The sequence below is a fragment of the Canis lupus genome, chromosome 20, assembly GCF_048164855.1.
Source record: "Canis lupus baileyi chromosome 20, mCanLup2.hap1, whole genome shotgun sequence".
In the NCBI taxonomy this organism is placed as follows: domain Eukaryota; kingdom Metazoa; phylum Chordata; class Mammalia; order Carnivora; family Canidae; genus Canis; species Canis lupus.
In genome coordinates, this window is record NC_132857.1 from 41,386,146 (window position 1) to 41,412,176 (window position 26,031).

General features: G+C 39.8%; 1 protein-coding gene across 11 annotated transcripts in view; it reads right to left on the reverse strand.

Moving 5' to 3' along the window:
• NCKAP5 (NCK associated protein 5) overlaps positions 1–26,031 on the reverse strand; it is a 966,791-nt gene that overhangs the window by 617,642 nt on the left and 323,118 nt on the right. Inside the window, exon 3 of one of the 11 annotated variants that reach the window (XM_072788979.1) lies at positions 672–705. The exons of 9 other annotated variants lie outside the window; for them this stretch is intronic. In XM_072788979.1, the coding sequence (XP_072645080.1) occupies positions 672–705 (34 nt within the window). Of the gene's footprint in view, positions 1–671; positions 706–26,031 lie in introns of those variants that run through there. One more of the 11 variants, XM_072788985.1, reaches the window with a different exon arrangement.

Genomic DNA, 26,031 nt, shown 5'->3' on the forward strand with positions numbered 1-26,031 from the left:
ACAGGTTTCCTACCAAAGATTTAAGAAAGGCTGTTTCGTAGCTTCCAGCCATCCCCAATATCTACTGAAATAAGCAACATAGACCTTTGAGTTTAAATCCACAATCACCAATCAAGTAGTTGTTCTAGAACAAAGCAACAGAAAAATATTCACAGGTACTCATGAATTCAGGAAATAAAGCGTCTAATTTAATTGAAACATGTGTGTATATATATATCTTGAACTTCCTTGAACTTACATATACACATATATACCAAATGCTGAAGAGATGAATATATACCAAATATGTAAATGTAGGCATGTGTGTGCATACGTGTACATATACACACATTCTTTACCTGAGTGATGCATAAAGAATTTATAATATAAAACAAAAATTCAAAGGAATTTAAATGGATTTTATGTCTATAAATATAAATATAAAAGTAAACAAAAGTCCCAGATGTAAGATGTAGAGTATACATTATATATCTTTGTCATGGACAGATGGAGGGGAATGAGAAACAGGAGAGCCAGATCACACAAAAGTCTCTTTGTACATAGGAACAAAATTATTGTTCTACACTTAATAATCAGGAAAGTTTAAGTACAAGGGTATATTTTGTCTACATGTTTAACAGCTGAGGAAAGCAATTTGATAATAGGTCATGAAAATGAAAACATCAATGTACCTTTGATCCAGAAACTCCATGTCTAGGAATCATCCTGAGTAAACAATCAAATTAAAACAAATGATGTTCAAATATTATTTATGATGACATGAAAAAACTGGATATATCTTAGCTTCTAAAAATGTGGGAATGATTAAGATAAAGCACTCTTTGTCCATTTGAGGAATTATGTAATTCCTTCAATTTGTAAAGAATATATAATAAAATGGAAAACAGTATAATATTAGGTGAAAGACCTAGGATTTAAAACTGCATAATCCTTTTTTAATTACAATATTGAAAACATATACAAGAGATTAAAAGAGAAGAAAGCATAGTATATGATAGTATTATGGGTTAAATTTCTTCTGCATAATTCTCTTTCTAGTTTACTATATGCTTACTACACAAATTTAAAAAGTCATGATTTTTTTAGAAACATATAGCTCCAGAAAATAAAATCAACAAAAATTTTATTATAATTAAATTTAAAATATCACAATGCAACCGTTTATGTTAATTAAAAAGAAACTAAGCTGGTGTTTGAAACAATAGTGTCTCTTTTTTATTATTACTCACCCTTGTCAGTGTTCTGCTAAAAGCAATTCACCCAAGTTAGGATTAGAGAGGAACACCAAGTTACACCAAGACATATTTGTATAATGTGCTTAAAAGTTTTACAAAGGTACAGCACTAAAAAGACATCTGTTTCTTGGCTAAAACTTATGCAAATTAAAATCATTTTGGAGATGTATTTCAGGAAATTTGCCTTTCATTTCTTTAATGCACATGATTCAGGGCAATTAGTATGAAACATTTAAAGTGATTAGAGGTTTATAGATACACCTAGCATTGCATATCTGTGTGGCATAAGCCCACTTAATGTGAATTGTCTGATCTAGGTCAATTCTGAGTAAGACCCATTATAAATGAATTCTAATGATGAGAGGATCTAATGTATCATTAGTTTAAAGTGGAGTATAAAATACAATACTAAAATCAAAGCTTGCAGGGATCCCAAATCCCTCCAAATAATCTTGATGTTATAATCAGTGTAATTTATGGCAGAGTTTGTAAAATTGTGTCAGCACTCTTGTCACCACTAATGTAGGATTCCCGGTTCACCTTTGGGCAAAGTAGCACACACCAGGAGGCCAGCTGTTCAGATCAACACAACTAACATTAGATAGAGGGGTTTCCACAATTAGAAAAATGACTAACAACTATAATAAATGATGCTACCTTCAAAAATTATTTGTCATCTTAATAAAAAGGTACACCTGCACAGTGATTGTAAAAATTTCAAACATACCAAATTTGGGAATTACACAGCAAGTGATGGAAAATTCTCTCACATTTGACTGGCATCTGTGCCGACATAAATTCTTCCAATGATATATTTTTAAATGTTAAACACAAATCAATTCAGAAATATCGATTCTAGCAGATTGATCTCACTGCCATTATCTCTCCATTAGCCAACCTCTAATTCCTCCTTGTTCATGTATTAAACAATTCAACCTTTCTTCCACTGGCACTGCAAACTCTTCAGCGGAACTGCTTTATTAGAGCCATGAGTGACCACCGCAGGTGGAATCGCAGGGCATTGTTCCTGATGATCAGTTCCTGTAGTGCTTGACATTTCAAATCATACTCTATCCTTCTCTGGTGTTCTCTGAAAGGGTTTCCTGTTTCCATCTACTGCTCTGAGATCCTTGTCTTTTTCCTGCCATCGTGTATCAAGGGTATGGTTCTATCTCAAGGCTTCTTTCATTTTCTCCTGGAAAATTTAGTAGACTGTCAGGGCTTCCACAATCACCAAAAATCTAAAGTGTCCCAAAAAGTCATAACCAAAGTTTGCTATCAAATGGATGGACACTTAATAGCATGTTGAATAGAAAACCCTACAGAGCACAAACATCTTAGTGCCCTGATCATAAGATGTTTATGACCTCTGCCATATATGAAAATTTCATTAGTATCCATTAACAGTAACAGAATATAGACACACAGAAACCAGAACCATTGAAACGTCTTATTGCTTGCTCCTGGGTATCAATGTAATGCAATCAATATAAATCAAATTATGAGTACAGCTTAGCAGAACAAGACATCTCAATTTGCTGGAGACTACAAAATTGTCCCCCATCATATATATTCCTTTATTTCTTTTTAAATATAGCTCCTTCTCCTTCTCAGTTTCAGCTGAACACATGGCTTCTGAGCGAGAGATTCTTTTTCCAACAAAGGTGATGTGAACATGTAATTGAATTCAAGCCAATAGGATGTAAGCAAAAATGGCGCATGCAATATCCAAAGGATCTCCAACCTAAAGACAAGGTGCTTACCCATATACACTCATCCCCCAGTTGAGAATGCTAACAAACTTCAGCCCTGAGACAGAATAGGACATGTTGAGAATGGCAAAACTGATTGATCTTAAAGTAGTTGTCCACCCACTCTAACCTTTTCCTTTGCCCCCTTACCTGAAAAAGAATGAAGTTCCTATTTTATCTAAAACATATTATTTTGGAGTCTCTATGTTACAACAGCTTGGCTTATACTGTAAGCCATAAGCTTGGCTTATACTGTGTATAGTAACACAGTAAATATTAGTCAATTCTTTTGAAATTAACATGGCAAATATACAAAGTTAAGTACTAAGCAGCTGATGTAACACCGGTGTATTGATCGATGGACATAGGTTTGTAGTCACAGTTTTCTTTGTGAAAAGAAAGCACTTTGGTGTCCTCATTTGATCCGCCCAATAGCTTTGAGTCATGATTACTATTTCAACATAGAAAACAAAGGCTCAGATTGTAGTTAAATGATTTGCTTGGGGTTCCACAATGACAGATTTAAACAATCGCTCAATCTAGCACATTTTCCACTCTAACAGGCCAAGTTGAAGCAGAACACACCCTTTCCACTGGTGACTGCCCTCCAGGTAGATTCCTTGTTGGTAAGATGAGAACTGGAGGCAGTGTAAGGGGGACAACTCTATTGTTCCCTACACTTAGGGAGATGTGGCTACATGCAATGCCATCAAACAAGGTCAGAAATAAACCTTCAGGTGCATGCTAATTGGACAATCTGCATTAAGTTTGGCTTTGCTTTTGCTTTGACTTGCCTGCCCAGGTTCAACAAGGCCAAGGGCAGAAATTAAATTATCATCTGATATTCAGCACTCTATTCTCATAAATGGAATGAATCCAAATACACATCTTTCAATTTTTATCAAACTTGATGATTGTATTACTTATGTATTCTCTGAGGAAAAGACATAAGAGCTATACTTACTTGGTTTTAAGTGGAAAAAAAAGACATGATAATTGTATTTCTAAGCTGTCTATTCCATTTTATTATATATGGCATTTAATGGCAGTTTGAGAAATAAGATAAATTGTTTAGATGAAGGAATTCACTTTTGTGGTAAAAGTAACTCAATTCATTTTAGTACCCACCCCCAACCCCACTGAGAGTAAAGTGAAAAATAATTCTATCTCTCCTAAAGTTCTACAAATCAGGAAAATATCAATTGTCAACATGGCAGTAGATTGTGTACATACACAGACAAAAACAAATATACAAGTGAAATAGAGTATTTTAACCTTATTGCTTTGATAGAGAGACACTGATAGAGCTTTAAGTAAGTGGAATGCCTCAGTTAGGTCACGAGCTACTTTAGGTAGAAGAGTTCAGCCACAGAAAGCTATAGGACCACCCAAAACCTGGTATAATGTCAAAACACAGAATTAACTAATGGATCAATCACATCAATATATTGTACTTATTAAATGTTTCCTTCCACTCAAGTATTGGATCACAGAATGCCATTCCACTCTCTATACAGTGCAACAACCCCCCTCCCCCCCCCGAGTCTTCTATCTGTGCCCTTCAAAATCTGAATAGTTATTTTCTAATTCTATCTCCTACTACTCCTCCAAAGTTGCCCTGGAACACTGGAAAAGCCAGACTCCTTGATTTTTCTGAAAAGGTCAAGATACAAACTCTTTACAATATCAAAAATCCACTTAGTGCAGGACTTGCAAATATGTGCCAAGAAGTAAGTTGGCACCAATGTCACTCCAGTCTATTAGAGCCTTAAGGCATTTTAAGAAACTAGTGCACTTGAACTTGGTTGAAGCATCATCTGGGGGAGCCTAACACATTTATTTTCACAGAGTCATTGGGTCTCATTTGTTCATCTGAATCATCCGAACCACCTGGGCTGGTTAAACCAAATTATTGGGCCAACCCCAAAGTTTTTGATTCAGTGTGTGTGGGATGGGGCTGGAGAATTTGCATCTCTAACAAGCTCTCAGGTGATTCTCATGCTACTACTGGTCTGGAGACCACTCTTTGTGAATTATTGCCTTACTATCGCAGGGATTACTTTATTGTATAGCCCTATTACCATTCACTGTCTTTTTTAAAAATTAATGAGATCTGTGTAAATAATGCCAAAGTCAATTATTCAACAAATATTTTTGAGTGTCAATTTATGTTTAGGCACTCTTCCATGTCAAGGAATCCAGCGTGAACAGTATAGACAAAAGTCTCCACCTACATGAACGTTACATTTTTGTGGAGAAAACAGACAAAATAATTAAATGAAGTTAACTTTTATGTGGCAAGATTAAATAGAGAAGAGGGAAAAGAGGAGCTGAAGCAGAGGGTTCAGGTGAATGTAACCTGATGGAGGAGGAGACAACATTTGAGGAAAGCCTGTAAGGAAATGAGGAAACTAACCCAGATAGCTATCTTGGGAGACTCATCATAGGCTGAGAGAAGAACAAACACAAAGACTCTGAGGCAGAAGTGTGCTGGCAATTTCCAGGAACAACACAGACCTGGGATATGGAGAAGAGACAGATCTGTAAGGGTCTCACAGTCCTGATAAGAACTTTATCTTTTGCTCTTCATGAAATAAGGAGGAACCTCAGGGGAATTTGATCTGAGGAATAAAACCATCTCACTGAAGTTTGACAATGATTGCCCCGCTACTGTTAAAGGCAAAATGGGAGTGTGTGTGCACAGCAGAAGGAGCAGAAGCCAGGAGACCAACTGGGGGCTACTGGCAGGACAATCCCCGGGACCAGAGACATCATACATAGGGAGAGTCATCAACTGTTGGATTCAAAATGTATTTTTGAAGATCAAGGTGATAGAATTTACTGCTGGATTAAACATAAGAAGACGGAAAAAGGAAGTTATCAAAGGTAGTATTCTGTTTTTTTTGCCTAAGCAATTGGATAATTAATGTTCCATTTACTGACAGAAGACTATGGAAGGAGCATGTTTGTGCAAGGGTATTGAATAAATTTTTCTCCTTTGGGCAATTAGATTTGAGAAGTCTACCACATATGGGAGAAAAATGTTGATGAGGACATTTGTCTTCAGACAAGAGGTCTGGGAGGCAGAAATTTGGGATTCCATAGTGTGGATGAGTAGTATTTGGAGCCAGGAGACTGAAGTGAGATTCCCTGATGAAAGAACAACACTAAGAGGAAAGGATCCAGAAACTGGAGGTTGGGAGGAGGAGAACAGGCCAAGAAATTAAGGAGAAGCCAGTGGGAGAGGAACAAGAGATTGGTATTTCAGAACAGTGTTTCAGGAAGAAGGGAGTGCCAGATACAATCAATGATCAAGTAAGGGAGGCCCTCAAAATAACCATGGTAGTTGCCAATCTGGAGGCCCCTCATGTCTTGACCAAAGCACTTTTAGTGGAGGTTTTCCAATGTCCTCACTGGGGAAGGAAAGAGAAAATTTGTGACAGGGGTAGGCTGAACCTGCCTTCTATGAACAAAACTTTCTAGAAAATATGAGATGCTTATTAAAGTTCAGTGTTCCTGAGAGGCTACAGAGGCACTTGGGAAAGTGGCAGATGCCAGGTCCTGGACCAGAGATACAGATACTCTGAATCTGGGAGTCAGATCGGGCCCAAAAATGTAATCTTAAGAAGACCTAGGGGAAAAGATGTTGCCAGTTCTCTCTGAGGCACCTTTGGAGAATGGTCTCTCAAACGATGATCATTCTTAGGGGCTCACACAACAAAACCGATCCATCATCAGCCAAACCTTCCCTGCAATACTCCAAACTGCCCCTGCAATACTCATAGCACCTATTCTACTGAAGTAAGTCAAGGCCTTAAGTTTGTTGACATTCCTATTATCATTAGGGAATAAGACTGAACATAAAGATGTTTCAGAAAAAAAGAGCAGATGGTACCACTCACGTTAAAGCCAGGAACTCTTCTAGGAAAACTTGAGCTGCTTATCCAAGGAAGATGCCCTTTGCTACACAGGAGGGGGAAAAATATATATTTAAATATTTGCTTTCATATTCATCTTTAGTAAGAGGCTCCCCTCAGGAAATGGGGTATTTCCTACTGGGTGAAGGGATTATGCATTTATGCATTAACACATAAACCTTGTTTGCATTTTATTTTCTGAGCCTGAAAGATTCAAGGATTTGAGTATGTCGCCTGTTAAGCTGCATTTCTCACTTGTGGACTCATAAATCACATGGGAGGAAAGAACATTCTTCCTGGAGCAAGGTATTTCAAAGACTTTCCCTCCATTGCCTTTGGGTGGGAATAGGTGGTGCTCAGAAGTAGATGCCATTTATGTCTATTTTTCATTGTAAAAAATCAGAAAATGAAAGTAATGGAATGGATCTTAAATTTTCCTCACTTTCACGTGGCTGCAGGCTACCGTTTTAATTATTTAAAACATCCAGACTTGTTTTGGGGAAGAGAAATACTAGTTCTGTCTTGTTGAATTTTCTAAAACAAAAAGGCATCAGAACTTATGAAATGCCACCAGCGCCCACCATGTTTCCTCCTCCCCCTGAGTCTGTTCTCCATGTTAACATCAAATGATGTATTGTGGGAGACCACAGATATCCCCCTGCCACACATCACATGAAATAAAGGCTGGAGGCTCTGAAGAGATATATTGTCCTCTCTCAGCTACCTTCTCAGATGTAGTATTTTGCAAGGTATATGTATGCACGTGAATACACATAGAATAAAGCCATGTTGCCAATGCGAAATATGCAAAAGTAATAAATCTACAAATTATGCAAAATCAGATTTTAATGTGATTGACAGAAGCTACAAAACCATAGTCAAAAATATTCTCAAGAGAAAACTGGTATGAAGAGCTGAACCAGAAAATCTTTAAGGTCAGACCCAACTTTGAAAGAGTAAGCAGGGTCTCTTGGGCAATAGACTATGTGATTGATTTGAACACAATATTCTGTGGCCATCTCCCCCTCCCCACACTAAAGAGCAAGTACCAGGGAAATTCTAACAGAGGATAACAAAGAACTGTCCTCTCCTGTCAGTTAATTTCATCCTGAAGAGGTAGAGCCAGTAGGCTGGGGTAGGACTTGGGTTCTATCTCAGTGTGAGGGTCTAAGAACAAACCAAAGCCTGAACTCACTGGAGCCTCTGCAGCAGACACGGTAGGCGTGTTCAGTAGAATTGTCCTCCATTAGGGCTGCCAGCATGGAGGACCCCTAATGTAACGAGAATTCTAGGCCCTTTCTTTAGCTGTGGCAACCCTAGTGCTGAAAAAAAAAACACTTGGACTTGCCCAGCATCCTAAAGGAAGAGGCCAACTCTACAGAAACAAACTAAGCTCCTTGAGGACCAGTTAAGTGGTATTTCAATATGGTTTCCTAAGCCAACATCAATAGTAGCATAACGAGCATGGGGCAAAGCAGAACACATCTGGCTGCCATTGTTATTTTTCATATCTTTAAATATGACCAGGAAAATGCCAAGTGGGAACTAACAGGAAGGAAGGGGAAGAATGAAGCCCCTCTTTTGGCAATGGGTCCTGTCTCCTGTAAATAAAGAGACTGCATCAGTTGGCAGATGACCACTTTCATGGGGCAGCACCTCTTTCTACTTGGCAGTCTTAGCTCTGCCAGGGCAGAAAGTGACATTGAGCAGTGGGAAAACATGCTCCCCTCTGAGCATTTTCTTTCGACCTGAGAGAACCTGAGCCTACAGTTTTGTCAAGTATCAGAAATAACTTCCAGGAGAATCATGCTTATGGGATCAACTGCCAATTATACAGGAAGATTTCAGCATTGTTTTGAAAGATGGAGAAAAGGAACTTATGAAGTGCAAGATACCCCAATAAGAAACTCAGTAGCAAACTTTTCATTTTTCTCAGAGACTAGATTAAGTACTGTTTCCTGGTAACTTCCACTCTCAACTCTGTAGCTTATTTTATGTGAAAAAGAAAACTGAGATTATCTGCCATTGTGCCCCAAACGTGGTATGAAATCATTACCACTCTTCTGATTAAAAAGTGTTTTTATTAGTGGTAACCCAAAGGGCTGATATAGCCTGAAGGAAATTGCACTGTTCTCTTGTTTGAAAGGTAATTAAAAAGCTGTTTTGCCCTGACAGTGGAAACTCTCTGATTCAGAAGAAAAGAAGTTTCTTCTCTCTTGAAGGGCAAGACAAATTAAGTATGTGTTAGAACGTGGTGACACAAGTCTGTATGCTCCCACTGGAAAATCTGGAGAGAAATATTGTAACACACAGCAACTTTTAATTTAGAGCAAGACAGAATGCATGCCCAGAACCTCTATCTCTGGGCCAATTCATCTCTGCCAAGGCAGAAAGAAGAGAAGCAGGGTGGTAACCCATTGTGTTCCCTTGGCCAGCATCATTAGCATCACCTAAAAATATGTTAAAAGCATAAATTCTGGGGCCTTTCCCCAGACCCATGAATCGGAAACTCTCCAGGAAAGGTCCAGCAATATGATTTTGCCAAGTTCCCCGATGACACTGATCCCACCCAATCAAGAACTAATAAGTTATTTACCTGTCACCATTACATTCATTACCCACATATCCCCCCCAAAAAAATTTAAAAGAAACTAATCACATAAGTCAATAATTCTTGAGTTGCCCTCAGCACTGCATAACAATTCGAGGTTTCTTTCTAATATATCCTACTTTTGAGGGTGGGGGCTGGGGAATCATTAAGTGACTTACTTCATTGCATCAGGTGAAAAATCAAAGTTTAATTAAAATAATGTAAAACCAGCTTCACTTCCGTGAAGCCCACATTTCTACCAATTATGTAGGTGCCATTTTAAAAACAGCAGGAGATCAGCACACGTGATAAAATGGTAGCAGATGCACCTGTGCTGTTACTTACTTTTTTTTTTTCTTCAAGTGTTTCCTCCGAAAGTCTTAAATTGCTAAAACCATTAAATGCATGGACTATACAACATTTGGGATCTCAAGAGTCAGGGAAGTGCTTTTTACTGGAACAATCATCCACGACAGGAACTCCATTTTTAAAAATCCATGTATAGGGTAGCAATGCAGACAGTTCACTTACCAGTGGATAATAATTTAACTATCCTAATCCTTATTTTTGATGAAAATCAGCCACACTTAGACAAGGCAGATGTGCTAAATCGATTTAGGAAGGCAATTTACTGTGATGAGGTTGTTACTGAGTCAAAAAGAACATCAGGAAATTTATGCAAATATTTTGGGGAATTTGTTCTGAGTATGCAAATGCCACATAATTAGTTATCAAGCTTTTCATGCAAAATTAAATTTGCTATAATAACAAATCACACTTAAGAATAAGGCTAGTTAACATGAAAAGGCCCCTCATTCTTATGACTGAAAAGCTGCAAATTGAGGGGACATTGCAGGTGAGTCTACTTCCAGCCTCTAGTATTGTTATTCATTGTAGTCAAACAAACCTACTGCAACAAGAGGTGGGAGGATTTGGATCCCTGGTGGCTCAGCAGTTTAGCACTGCCTTCGGCCCAGGGCGTGATCCTGGAGACCCGGGATCAAGTCCCATATCAGGCTCCCTGCATGGGGCCTGCTTCTCCCTCTGCCTGTGTCTCTGCCTCTCTCTCTCTCTCTCTCTCTCTCTCTCTCATGAATAAATAAATAAAATCTTAAAAAAAAAGAGGTGGGAGGATTTGGAGGCCTCTGTGGGCAGTATTTGGGTACAGGCAGGAATCAGAGGAAGTAGAAGCGATGGAGCCTCTGATTTAGGATTAGGCTGCCTCAGCATCTTTAGCCAGATAGAGTATCTTTTAGCCTTTTAGCCTGGAATTCTTTTTGAAAGACTCGGTGCTATGGTTTAGTTTACCAGAAAAAGTCAGATTTCTATTTTGGATGTGATCTCTAAAATCTCACTACTGCTCAATTCCTGCCCGCTCCAGGCTGACAGGGGGGAGAGAAGTTGGACTTTAGCATATTGGCTTTCCCTGACTCACTCACTCAGCATCCCCTCTGCAAGGTGGGCTCTGGACCTCCTCTTGCTACCAAAGCTCTGTTTCCACTCTCCTTGCTGAAAAATATAGGAACTGAGCTCTAAATGTGTCCTGGCCACTTAAGCTGTAGTTCATCCCTGCTTGTCCAGGGCTCAGAAGTTTCTCAGGATGTGAAACTTTCGGTGCTAACACTGGAGAGGTCTTGAGCAAATTGGGACAAGTCGTAGAGTCTTCCATAATCACATGTTCCTCTATTACTGCAGCCTCTTTGCCCATTCCTCACTACTGGGCTTCAGTTTTTCCAAAAATAATGTGAGAATGGGCTCAGCCCTGAAGTTCAGTGCTACTGACCAGCACTAACTCCAGGACACACTTTTGCTCATCCACCATCCACCGAAGAAGTGAAGGCTTCTTCCGGCCCATCCCGTCACTCACTGAGGTCTTGCTTCATCCCAGGTGGACTGCTCTGGAATGAAGGGGTCACCATCTTCCTGAGGTTCACTCTCAGAAGGCTCCTGCTCTATCTCCTCCAGATCAGAGCCCCAAAGACTGATCTGTTTGTATCACAGCCATGCCCCCACCTTGCATACCATGCTTTGATATCAATTTCTATCCTTCAACTAGATTAGACTCACTTCTATTCTTGGTTTACATCTAGTCCACACTGGTTCATTATTGACGTTTGCATTTTACTACCTTAAATATATTTTTCTATCTCTTATAAAAGTGATTGGTATACTTTTTGAACATTCAATGCTATCTTTTCTCAGAGGTCACAGAACACTGGGCATAATATTGTTTCGAGTCAAGACTAGTCAAGTGCTTTGCCACATTAGTATAGAGTGTATAATGACAAAAACAGATTTTACTATCATGCTTTTTTGGCAAAAAGAGGGACTTAAAGCTATACTGAAGCTAGTAGGCTACTCTAGTTTTGAAAGCCGCATTTATCCCTCAGACAGAGAGATCAGACAACAATGGTAGAGATATTTGTAAAAACAGGGAAGTGAGTGATAACAACACAATGTCTGTCTGGCTGCCCACACATGGAGACATCTAGTTTCCTCTTAAAGCTGGCTGTTAAAAGTACCTGACTTCTTTGGTTTCAAGAGCTCAATTACCTACTAGTTTCCACATCCCAAACTTAACAATGAGATACTCCGTCGCCACCTGCAGTGTGTTTGACCCCTTCCCCCTCTATCCCTCTTAAACTAAAAACCCCAAACAGAACAATAACCAGATCAAGTCTCGAGATTCTAAAACAATAGCTATTTCATTCACTCCAGCTCAACAGTATTGCCTTCTCGACTTTAACTTTAACCATGCCTTGTCTTTGTCCGATATTCAACTTAACTAGCTGAATCTTAAAATATTGAATATTTATACATTTCCTTGACGTGAAAGTTGTTTTTGTAAAAATTACGTGCATATCTAATTTTAAAACATTTTATAGTGACTTTACCTCACAATAAATCATTTGTAAAGTATTACCATTGGCCTCTGAGAATGGAACAAAGTACAGATGCAGGACAGTTATGTACAGTAAATTATACAGATATATTTTATAACAAAAGGCTATCATTCTAACCATGATTGAGATCCAGAGGTAAGATCAAGGCTTATTTAAAACTGAACTTGTGGGAAAATAATTTATAAAAAATCTCATTTTATATAAAGCTCTATTTTCGTGCAGCCCGGGTGGCTCAGTGGTTTAGCGCCTGCCTTCCGCCCAGGGCGTGATCCTGGAGTCCTGGGATCGAGTCCCGGGCCGGGCTTCCTGCATGGAGCCTGCTTCTCCCTCTGCCTGTGTCTCTGCTTCTCCCTCCCTCCCTCCCTCTCTCTCTCTCTTATGAATAAATAAATAAAATCTTTTTAAAAAAGCTTTATTTTCAACATGTCATCAAGTTACATGATCTTCCACAATATACCAACAAGACAAATACTTCTATCTCCATTTTACTGGTGAGAAGCCTGAACCTCTAAGGTTCCAATAATAATATCTGAGAGAGTAATTGAAAACAAAATGTTAATCATCAAAAATGAAAGTAAATAAAATAACTTTCCACAAGATTTCTCTAGTGCATAGAGAATATTATTCAAAAAATTGCTTTTCAGGGGTGCCTGGGTGGCTCAGTTGGTTGTGTCTGCCTTTGGCTCAAGTCATGATCCCAGGGTTCTGGGATCTAGTATAGGTTCCCTGCTTAGTGGGGAGTCCGCTCCTCCCTCTCCTTCTACCCCTTCCCTGCTTCCCTGCTCATGGTCTCCCTCTCTCACTCTCTCTCAAATACATAAAATCTTAAAAAAAAAATTGCATTTCAGAATCTTTTCTGGGAAGAGAACCTAGAACATATAAAAACTGCATATATCCCATGAGTCCTCTGGGTCTCCCTTTCCTTATTTATAAAATAAGGAGGTCCAGGGGTGCCTGGGCAGCTCAGTCAGTTAAGGGTCCAACTATTGATTTCCACTCAAGACCTCAGGATCGTGGAATCAAGCCCCAAGTTGCACTGCTCACTTTGTGGTGAGTCTGCTTGAGATTCCCTTCTCTCAACCTGTCTCTAAAATAAATAAACAAATCTTTTTTTAAAAATGAGGTGTTGGAGCCAGATCCAGGGTGAACAAATTTCAGGGAACGTCAGAATCACCTGGAAGCTTCGTTATAACACAGATTGCCATCCAGCTCTCCCCAACCCCTCCAGAGTTTCTGATTCAGCAAGACCTGAGAATCTGTATCTTGTATCACAAGTCTGCAGGTGATGGTGATGCTGCTGGTCTAGGCACACACTTTGAGAACCACTGGACTAGATCACCTCGAAGGCCTCTAAGATTTTGAGTGTGGAAAGAAAGATTCAACTCATATTCTCACATCTAAATCAGTTCAAATAAGTGTTTGTTTATCCATCCATCCATCCATCCATCCATCCATCCATCCATCCTTCCATCTATTTAATTTAACAAATTGTTTTGAGCCTTTATTGTAAGTGGGTTTTCAAATAGATCCTAGTTTGGGTAAAAATGGAGAAAATGATTTAGTAAAGAAAATAATTTATAGCATTTATGGGTGTTTGATAGTTCTCTAACTTCATTCTGATGATCATGTAAAACCAGGAAAAATGAATTAAATCAAGAAAAGCATGTAAAAATGATTAAGATAGCATCTGCCATAAAAGATGAACTCAGCAAACGCTAGCTGCAGGGATCATTGACACACAGACAATCCATGTATCATATCTGTTCCTTTTCTCACATTTTTGCTAGAGCTGCTAGCATCTCTCCTATTGCAGCGCTTGCAGGATTTCCTCCCTTTCCTTTACTGCAGAAGGTTAAGCAAGCAGAGACCAAGGTTAAGAAACCAAAGATCAAGACCATGCTGAGAAAGGGAGATGCTGGATTAAGAGCAGGGGAGGATAATCATATACAAACAATATAACTGCTTCCAAATGCAAGTTACCCAATTAAAAACAAACCCCCTGCATTATACATGGTGTGCTCGCCTTCATTAGGGCTGACTGTGCCTCAAGGCACACTTCCTGTCTGCCACCTTGCTCCTGGGCATGTAGTTGGGGTGGGGGGAGGGAGAGGCAGGCAGCAGGGGCAGGGAAATAAATGGGTGAAAGCAGTCTGTCTGTGGGATATCACAGAGAAGTAAATTAAACCTAATCACAGTCCTGGGCCAAATCACATTTTTAAAGGGTTGAGGCTCTGTGGACATATGCTTAAATAGTAATAATAAAATAACATTCCTGATGCTTTTTAAAATGAGACCTAAGCCCTCAGGTGCTCTTAGCTTCTTACTGCAAGAAGTGCTTCTCTCAACTAGAGCCTGGTACCAACAATTGGAAATTATGCCTAAAGAAACTTCCAGAAACTCCTCCGGGAATAGCTCAAAGTCACCTGCACTGTGTGAGATAGATGCTGAGCTCAAGAGAGAAATCTTAATTTCAGGTATATCTTCTAAAAACACCAGCCCTGGGGCACCTGGGTGGCTCAGTCAGTTGAGCATCAGACTCTTGCTTTTGGCTCAGGTCATGATCTCGGGGTGGTGGGATCGAGCCCCGCATGAGACCCTGCACACATCAGGAAGTCTGCTTGTGCTTCTCCCTCTGCTCCTCCCCAAGCTCGTGCTCCCTCTCTAATAAATAAAATCTTCCATAAAAAATTAAAAATAAAAACACCAGCCCTCATATACATCTTCTAACTTCTACTGGTTTCTAAGCTACGACCAGTTTGAAATTGCAACTTTAAGAATGCTGGACTGCATTAAATTTAACTCCCCTAGGGTAAACTAGGCCTACCATGCAAACAGATAAACCCCACCTCCCAGGATGGCTCAACGGAGTAAGAAATACCCTCCTGCGGGAGCACAGAAGGCTTGAGGGGCATTTCAATTTCTGTGAACATATTTGTGATGGTAAAACTGACTCACTGAAAAAAAATCCTTTAAAAATATTTACTTGGACTAGCACAAAAAATATTTTAATGGATTTTTAGGAAGTAGAAAAGTCTGTTTCATGGCAGCTAAGTCAGATGGAACTACAGGAAGGCTTCTAGAAACTTTCAGCAGTGCTGGGCCTTCCTAGTGGTACGGCCTCTAGATGTACTTCTGAAGCTGAGTAAGACACAAAGAGAAATTCCCAGGATTTCTTCAAAGACTTCACAAAGAATGCCTTATTTTAGCCAAAGAGAATGAATGTGTTACTGTGTCACACGTGAGCATCCATTGCAATCAAGTAAGAAAAAAAGAAAATGCATATTTCAAAGTACACACGGTAGGCCATGGATTTTCAGAATTCATGTATTTATTCACTCAACAAACTGTGCTGAGTCTGCTTTCTGCGTACTGAGAGCAACTGAATATAATGGTGATAAAAATAGACAGGGTCCCCTTCATCACTGCCACACATAATCTTTACAACCACCTGGGATGGAAGAGGCACTGTTATCTTACTTTATAAATGAGGAACTTGAGCTTTAATGCGGCGAGCCACTTTTCCAACTATACACAGCATGTAAGGGAGCGCCAGAAATTACAAGCAGGACTTTGTGTCTCTGAAGTGTGTGCTCTAACCTCTGGGGAAGGATGGGTCCAAATACTATAGGAAAACTTAAAAAAAAAAAGAAAGAAAGAAAAAGAAAACTAGACTACTATGGTCTGCAAGGATTGCATTTATACAATCCCCTGAACGCCTACGTAAGCCTAATGATAAGGTCCTCTTCTAACAGAAACTGGCTTTCCTTCTTAGCACAGGGCCTTTGAGATGACGTTTCCTGAGGGATTTTCATGTGCTATAACTCATTTCTATTATTTCAACCCTAGCCTTCCCTAAGCACTGGCATCTCTAGTTCCTATAGCAGCACTCTGCACTGGTTTAAGAGGCACTGCAATCCTCGAAGTTATTAGTGGGCGCATGCAGTAGACATTTGTGACTGCAGAGAGCATGAAGTCCCCTTCTCTGAGAGAACCACTCCTCCTCTACCCTGTGGCCTTCTATTCCTGCTCTCAGGGCAGAACCTGTGACCTGCATGAAAGGCAGTCAGCAATCACATTGCCATGGAAGATGCTGATTTGGTCAAGGACGGGCACTGGATCCAATCAGAGCCAATGCAGTTTTACTGGAACTAAAGTGTAAAGGGCGTCTTCCCTTTGCTGGTCTCGGAGTTACCAGCTTCAGCATTCGTTACAGTGATCATCACCCACATCCATCACATGTTGCCTTTTGCCTACCGATCCCCATTTCAACAGGCCTGAAATGCGCACCTTTACCAGACTTCATCGACAGAAAAGCTCCTGATAGTGTGAGCTACCAAAGGTGAAATCATCCAATAAATGTCACCAAGGACAGAATGGTGACGCTGCCTCTCAGCAGTTAGGATTATTAAACAAATGTAATGATGTAGCTCTCTTTTATGCTCACGTGGGAGGGTGGGCTGCTTCTGAGACAAACGGCTCAGCGTTTGTGGCAGAGGAACAGCAGCTACTTAAAGATACCCCTGACTGAGGAACAACAAAACCCTCCCCCGGCTGGTAAGATGGGAATGATGAGGGCAAGAGTCCTGAAACAACAGATAACAGTTCAGTTCTCCTTCCCTCAGAGATATGTTTGAGCTTCTCATGTAAAATTCTTTATAGAAACCTGAAATTCTGGACATTACTGATATTAATATGAAGATTTGTTTCATTCTACACCCCCATATCCATGAACCTCTATCTCATATTAATGACCTGCCTATGACAGCTCTAATGTCACCCACAGAGCAGGATGTAATGATGACTCATCCTTCTTTCCTCCTGTTGCCTAAAGCCATGAGGATCCGTGCTGCTCCAAAGGGGTGCACAAACCTGAAGCAGGAGCACCCTCCTGGGTGCTGGTTAGAAATGCAGAATTCCAGATCCTGCTTCAGCCCTATGGGCTCAGAAGCTGATTGTAACAAACTCCCAGCTGCTGCCACTGGCCTGTGGGCCATATTCTGAGTAGCATGGGTTTGGACTTCAGTACTTCTTAATTCTACTTAGATCTGAAGTTTACCTGGAGAGCTTCTTAAAAATACCTATCTCAAAAACAAAACAAAACAAAACAAAACAAAACAAAAACTATCTCTGGGCACAATCTCAAACCTTCTGGATTAGAATCTTCAGAAAAGAGACTTGGGTATTTACCAGGCAGCCAAGGTGACTGTTGGGGGCAGGTGAAAATGAGAGACACTGGGGATCAAATTTTGAGTGCCAGGCCATGCCTTCAGCCACCAATTCTTATCCTGCCTGAATCTGGCTTAGCAGATGGAAACCCACTACTGTTCCCACTTGGGCTGTTTCTTTTTCCTTTTCTTCCCTCCAGAAAGCTTGCTATCAAATGCTCCATATGTAGCATCTGCAAGTGTGTGTGTGTGTGTGTGTGTTTTACCTTTTTTTACATTGCTATATCAGAAAGGACCTCAGAAACATTAAAAATCCCAATTCAATGCAAAGATATGAAACTATGCTAATAGTCATGGCTGAGTGGCATGGAACTAATAGCCTTAGTGTTCCCAAGATACAATGCAGATTCTTGGCCTTGATTATTCTGCATGTTGTAGACCAAATATATTGCTTTGGCTAAATAAACTTTTTTGAGGACTCACAAACTGCAGCAACAATGTTAGCAATGAAAAAAAAATGGATAGAAATAATATAACCCTCTCCCTCTAGGATCTAGGAAAACAGTGCTTGTTAAGGTGTTCTTTATTGTTTAAAAACTGACAAATATATTTAATATAGTTGCTAGAATTCTTAAGACCTTTGAAAAAATTGAAAAATTCTTAAATACTTTCCTTCTTTAGCTTTGAATTCTTCATAAGACCATAGGATACTCATACCTGAAGGGTTTCTCTTGTGATGAGCCTAAAAGGGAGCATGTGGACCAGGGCTTCTCACTGGGGAGATGTAGGGGAGGGTGACTTTAAACCCAATGAGACATTTTTGGTTAGGTTGTCATATCTGGGAAAGAAGGGAGGTGGTACTGGCAACAAGTGGGTAGAAGCCAGGGATGCTGCTAAGCATCCTACAATGTTCAGGACCGTCCCCACAATGAAGAATTTTCTAGTCCAAGATATTAATGGTGCCAAGGCTGAAAAACTCTGATGCAGACCAGACACTATCCACATCCTTAGAGCTCAGTCAATAACCATCAATCTACTTTCCACCTATCTCCTCTGTTCAGCTTATGGTTACCTAACTTATAGGATCCAGATTTGAAACCACGTCCCCGTACCACCAAAGTTCTATTCTCTCCATTCCAACATGTTGTCTCTCATTACAGAGCCGACTATGGTAAACTTTTTCATGTTGATTTATAGGAGGTCCCTCAAATTGGAAATCCTATACTCAGTCTCCAAATTCACTGAACATTGCTTTCATTGTGCCAGTTTCATGTGGAAAATAGCAAACGGAGACTTGGAAAATGGGACAAAGCACAAGATGCAGAAAGTTAGAGTAGATGAGTATCTTCTATCTATTTTGTCTTAAAGCAGCTGAGCTCTCATGAGAATCAAGATATTTAAAACTTAATATATTTTAAGAGGAAAAAAAAAATCAGGATGCAAATGACAGAGGCAGATGTAGAAGTTGAAAGGGAGGGCAGCCCCGGGTGGCTCAGTGGTTTAGCGCCGCCTTTGGCCCAGGGCCTGATCCTGGAGACCTGGGGTGGAGCCCCACGTCAGGCTCCCTGCATGGAGCCTGCTTCTCCCTCTCCTTCTGCCTGTGTCTCTACCTCTCTGTCTCTCTGTTTCTCATGAATAAATAAATAAAATATTTTAAAAAAAAGAAAGAAAATGATTAACACTTTTGGACTTCTCTTGCCACCAGATATATCTCCTAGAGTCTCCATGGCTTGGACAGTACTTGACATACTTTGACAGCCCAAGTGTTAAAAATTCAGGATCATTAAATAATGAACACACAATAGAAACCTGGGGGAAAAAAATCAAACACTGTGAACTCAATTATTATATGTTGGTAACAAGGAGTGAAAGCAACTGACCCACCTACAAATGGAAATAAATAAATAAATAAATAAATAAATAAATAAATAAATATATTTATTCAAAATTTGATTCAAAAGGTAGAATAGATGCATGCCTCATGCTTAATTTAAAATGAACTTGCATTTAAACCTTGGATGAGCAGTGCTGAAATATCATTAAATGCTGGAAACTTTCATGGAAAGAAAAACTTACAGCAATCATAATATTAGATTTTTATTCCCCTAGGGTATCCATAATCATAGGACAAATGATTAAATATACCCTTTATGTGGAAATGCCCTGTAGTTACTATGAACCTCTTATTATAAAGAAAAAGTAAGACAATAAAAAGGAATTCATTTAAAGAAACATTTAGAGTTTCATTTAACTATTTCCTTTACCCAATACATCAGCCATTAAACCCTCTCTATTAAACCTTCAGTAAGTTTTCTACCAAATTATTGAAGAAGAAGAATTACTGAAGAAGTCTGAGAAGGGAACCAGTGGGCTGTTCTAAGATAGACACTATACTGGTAGAGCCATCAGGAATGTTTCAGCCTTCCTGTCTTGCCTCATCAGCTACTCCTGCTTTGCAGTACACAGGCCCATGATGGACAAGTAGCAAGCAGGGGGATGACAAAGTGGCCAGTGGGCAAGGAAAGAGGCGCTAGGGACAGCACCTAAAAAGAAGAGGGAGTTCCAGGTAAGACTCAAATACTTCACAGTATTAAACCTATCAATAGAGAAAAAAATAATAGAGATATAAGCAGAGGAGCTCAAGGTAGAATTTACATACCAAAGACATCATCGGTTCTAATAAAAAGCAGCCAAGTCTTAAAAAAAAAGAGAGAGAGAAAAAGAGAATATCTGATAAAATCAGTGGTGGGAGATGGGCAAGACATTGGAGAGAAATGAGAGGGGAGAATGGGTTCAACAGTGGCTACAACATATACTCATTCAAACTGTGAAATTCACGTTAGATATGAGAGGGAGTATTTGCATGACGATATATCAAATGATTATTCTATTAATGAATTTATTCATCAGAGCTAATGCTGGGATAGATGATATGCAATTTATAACATCTGAATGCTCCAGAATTTGGGGTACACTAAAGAAGATAAAGGACTCAACTGTGGGCTGAATTGTACACCCTCCAAATTCACATGCTTAAGTCCTAATTCCCAGAGTCTCAGAATGACTATGTTTGAAGATATGCTCTTTGAAGAGGTGACTAATATTGAATAAGATCGTTAGGGTGGGCTCTAATCCAACACGACTGGTGTCCTTATAAGAAGAGGCAGTTAGGACACGGAGAGGCAAGGAAGAGAGACCACATGGATATCTCAGGAAAAGACAGTCATCTACAAGCCCAGGAGAGAAGCCTCACAATGAAACGGACCTTTCCAACACCTTGATCCTGGACATCCAGCCTCCAGAACTGTGAGAAAAGAGATGTCTGTTGTTTAAGGCCCCACTGTGGTACAGGGACCTTGTCATGGTGGTGCTAGCAAACGAATGCAGACCTTCACACACTGTACTCCCAATGGGCAGGAAAGAAGCGCTCACCCCTGCTCTGCCCAGCTTCACAAAATCTGACTCTATGAAGTCTTACAACATGAATTCTCATCTTCTGATATGTGGGTTTGGGATAAGTCTGAGGAATCTGTGTGGTTTACATGTTCTCTAATTGCCCTTGAGCCTTAACCTGTAGCGGAAGGAGCTCAGATGCTATTAAAATGAGAGAGAATGTAATACTGGGCGTTATTTTCCAGAATTAGAAGGGAAAGGGGGGGGCAAGAAAATAAGTGTTTTTGTTTCTTATTAAATATATCAATAATTATTTTTTTTTAAAAAGGATGTGTTGTATATTGCCTTTTAAAAGGACAGGTTTGTAGTATAAAACATCTATTAACAAAAAGAAAAAAAAAGTTTCCAAGTCCCTTAATTTTAACTTAGTGCATCACGGTGTTCGTGGCAGCTAAAAAATATCGAACATACGCTCTGTACAATGAATATATATCAACTTATTTAACTCACATGTAGATACATGCACACACAATCTCTCTCTCTCTCTGTCTCTGTCTCTAACACACACACAAACACACACACACACACACACACACACACTCCAGTGCAGCATGCACTTACTATGACTATACTTATTTTACAGGTGAAGAAACTGGGTGAATATGTGTGTGCAAGCAAACGTGAGCATGTGCAATTTTAGGTGAAATATAAGAGATATCCTAATTGTCCTTGACTGATACTAAATTTTTTACACCATAATTAATATTCTTGTGCTGTACAGATTAGCTTTTATCAGTTCTGGGTCTGAATATAAATATTTATACTCTTTCTCCTTTCCTTGCTGGCAGGGTAGAGTAGTTTAAGACACCTTTGTGGAGAGGGTATAAGATGAATAGCAAACACCTGACGAATTTCTTTAAAGTTTTACATTAATGATTAAACGGCATCATCTGATGACTTACTCAGCAGCTCGCAGACAATAAAATACAACTAAATCTGTCAATTAGCATTTTCATCTTCTCTCCTGACAGAGCTTAATGGCATCTGCAAAATGTAATTTCCAACCCCGAGCTCTTTGACATTTTCTATTTCCTCCTGCGTTTCTCTCCCGTCGCTCCTGTTATGACTGAAAACAGCAGTGTGTTATACTCCACGGTGGCAAATGCATCACCTGCGATGGAAAGGAAAGCAATTATTGTGTCCTGGCTAAATCTCAGGGATGACTTGGGTACCACTTTTCCACTTAAGTGCAGGAACAGACAACCCAGAACCTGTTTTAAGGGGCTGAGCCTTAGTGACAGCAGCTGGGCTGCAGGTTGATGTCACCTGAGGGTGTGGAAAGCTGCCAAACAAGAGTGCCCCTCCACCAGCTAGGAAGGAGCACGCCACATTCCCACATGCAAAGTGACAAACAATGGCTGGGAAGGTAACATATTGACTTCCCGTTCCTGCTCCCTTGGTCTGAAGACAGTGACCGGAGTGGAGGCTGGGCTATTGCTCAGATGATTCTCCAGCTGGATGGATGCTATTTATACAACTGTCAGGAATTACGTCTCCTTCTTCCCCAGGCAGCTATATTTAGCTCACGTATGTGTCACATATGCGTTGAATCCTGTCTAACTGCCATTCTACAGAGTCGAGAAAGGAGGTTCCAAGTGATGAAGAAGTGCGCCTTCAGGGAAACTTCAAGCATCACCTTAGAGCTTTGCATCTAATGGGGACATCTTAATTATTTCTACGCTCAAGAGTCAAGTGCCCTGACAACACATGTTCAATGTAACACTTCCTCTTGAATTATTTTTTTAACGCATCTCTGCCTCTCTGTGCTAGAGAAATTGCCTTATAAACACTACCAAGCATCAAATGAAATGTTCCATTCTGAATAAATACTGCAAGCCCCTATTAACCAGAATCCAATGAGCTGATGCACCTAATTAACCAGATTCAGGTCTAATATCCCATTTTTAGGAGAAAGAATCAGTGTTCAAGAGGATATTCTCATTTCAGCCAAAGAAACAAATGTCATTGCTTTTCCTGGATCCAGTTAACTGAGTGTTCAAGTTTCCAGGGTCTTATACAGAAAAGGGATTTTTAGAATATTGACCCGGAGGCAATAATCATCCGGTCACCACAGAAAGACAGAATTGTTGGCATGCCTGTGCTTAAGACCTGAACATTTTAGAAATATTTTCCATGCAATTGAACATAAAAAAATAAAGGATTTTGGCATTAATGATAAAGTAAATAGAATTGTATATTCATGTATACACCCCTTGGTTTCTAGTATTCCACAGTAAAAATTTTAATTATTTCGTCTACTCTGCCATTTGCTTTACTTCTGGGGGAGGGATGTAACCTTTCTCTCACTTCACAGATGGATGACCCGAGGTGGGAGGTTAAATGACATGCTCAGAGTGAGACAGCCTGTCGATACCAAATGTAGGTTAGATGCATGAGCTGTGGGCTGAGCATCTCCTGAGTAAATCCATCACTACAGAGGTAGAGCACTTGACACCACTTCTCTAAAAGGTTCCCTTTTGAAGAAAATTCTGGTTTAAGAAAAAGAGTTTCTATTACCCAACAATGGGATTCCTTGCTAGTTCTTTTTTGGAATAATTAATTATAAGTCTAAATTTTGCCACTGGTCCTCTGAACTGTCCCTTGATATTAACTAGCAGAATGAATACAAAGCCTATGCAAATTAAATCTTCCCAGAATTGGCTCATAAAGTACAATTTCTATTGCTCTGACTAGCAGCTCCAGGAGTTTTACTGGGCATAGGTGGCTAATTCATTTCTGAGTTGTTCTAGACAAAAAAAAACAGGGGATAATAATGTGTAGATATGGTTAATTCTTTTGTTTCTTTTTTAATATAAAAACCTGGCTCCTGGAATTTGAAGAGGTCATTGATGAGCACACAATATGCTGGAAAAGCACAGGCTATAGAGTTACTTGGTCTTAGTTTGAAGCCTGCTCAGCCCTTGATATGTAATCAATGCTCTCCCTTTCCTCTCACAACTAGGGAAAGCCTTGATGAACTCAACAAATAGCGTGTGGAAGTAAAGTCAAACAGAAATGCTTAATGGCCACTCATTCCTACAACTACTATCCATATAAGTTGCACACTGTCACCTTTTCAACATCACTGGATTAGTAGATTTGGGAGTGGTGGCCACCTACCACCCTCCCATCTTCTGAAACTTACCGTAATCATGTCTGGAAATGTCCTGAGAGTCAATCACACTGCACTGCTAAGCACCATGTGTCAAGACTGTCCTACCAGAAAAAACTTCTTCAATCTTCTTTGCCTCTATTTTTATACTATTTGATGCTCACCTACATTGTGAGGGATGGCAGCAGGTACCTCTTTGGAACTGAAAGTGACAAAGACAGGGAAGGATCTTGCAGCCTCCCAAGAGAGCCATATGCATATATGAATCTAGTACAAGGCAGTGTGATAAGTTCTGTGAAAGGGACCAAATTTACTATGAGAAGGAGAAGCAAAGGAGGGAGGAAAGCCAGTTATCCTTTAGAGATGATTTATTTGCGTGATATGAGTATGGATACTGGAGTCACTTGGCTTCGGGTCAGGCCTAATTCTGTAATACTGGCTTTTTAACCTCAGGCAAATCCTTCAGCCACTTTGTACCTCAGTTTCCTTATCTGCAAAATGGGAATCATGCTAAAGATTCCTACTTCAGACGGATTTTTAAGAGTATCACATGAATTAATTAATACTTGTAAAGCTGGCACTCTGTAAAGCTTAGCCTAACTCCTCCTAAGCAGTGAATTAGCACAGCAATGCTCACAATAGTGGTGGTTGAAATTATCTATTTTGGAAGGCATGTCATGGGACAGATGTCAGCTCAGGCACGTTACGTTCACAATCTTATTTTATTGGCTCTTCCCAGCCAGTAGCTATCATTTCCCCATTTCATAAGTGATTGCTCACAAAAGTTGAATAACTTGTCTGTGGTCACAGAGGTGGTGAGGGGCAGAGTGGAGATCAACCTTATGACTGTCCAGCTCCTAAGTTCATGCTTCTTCTATCACTCTACACTGTCTGTTACTATTTCTCCACATTTGCACATAAAAGGAATTTCCTTCAATGGAGTGCATGGAGATTTGGCTTTGTTACCAAGCTGTTCCCCATTCATAACTGTCCCCTTCAAGAGGACTGCTGCACATCTTCCAGGAGAAATAGCAGTGCATGCTAATTAAAGTGTGGAGCACCAGATGCTTTGCCAGAAAGTAATTAGTAAATTCTTGAATTAGGGTGCCCCTTACACTGGTGCAGGGCAGAAAACAGCTTACTGATGTGAGATTTTTCATCTTGAGAAGAGGGATCAGCTCCTTTAAACCCTGGCTGAGCTGGGTCTCTGCTGCGAATCGAAGATGTATAGAAATTCAAGCACATGCTCATTTCCTTGTGATTGTTCACTACCTTCTTTAATAAAGGCAAACATTTGCTGAGTGCTAATTGCATGGCATGCATTGTGTTAAGTGTTTTACATAAGCTATCTTCCTTAACTTCTGTGCCGCCCAATGGTGTGAGCCTTACTGTTGTCCACAGTTGGCAGGTGCCCAAAATGTAGACACAGAGGGGTAAGGTAACCTGTCCAGCTTGTTGTGTATCTGTGGAACATCTCGATGGAGCTGGGATGCAAAAGTGGAGATCTGCTCTCTGACCTAGAGGCACTGTGTTATAGTTGCTTCCCTTCTCACTCCTAATCAGAGCCAAAACTTTTTTTTTTTTTTTTTACTTCAAACAAGCAAATTGATATCTTTCACAAGAGAAATATAACCCAGATCTTAGTTCCTAGAGTTCTGGTAGTTCTTCCTATTTGACCACTAATTGGTGCTCTAGCTGAGATGAATACACCTTTTCCCCTTCCTTTAGTTGAACAAACACATAGAAACAAAGAGTATGGATATTATCATTCATGTAGGGAGAGAGCTAAAAATCAGTCTAGTGTTTGGGGGTTGGATATCACCAAAAGAAAAGCTCCTTAATCCTGTATGTATTTTACCTTTACTGTAAATCTCCTTCATTTTAAATCTGTCACTCGCTCTATAA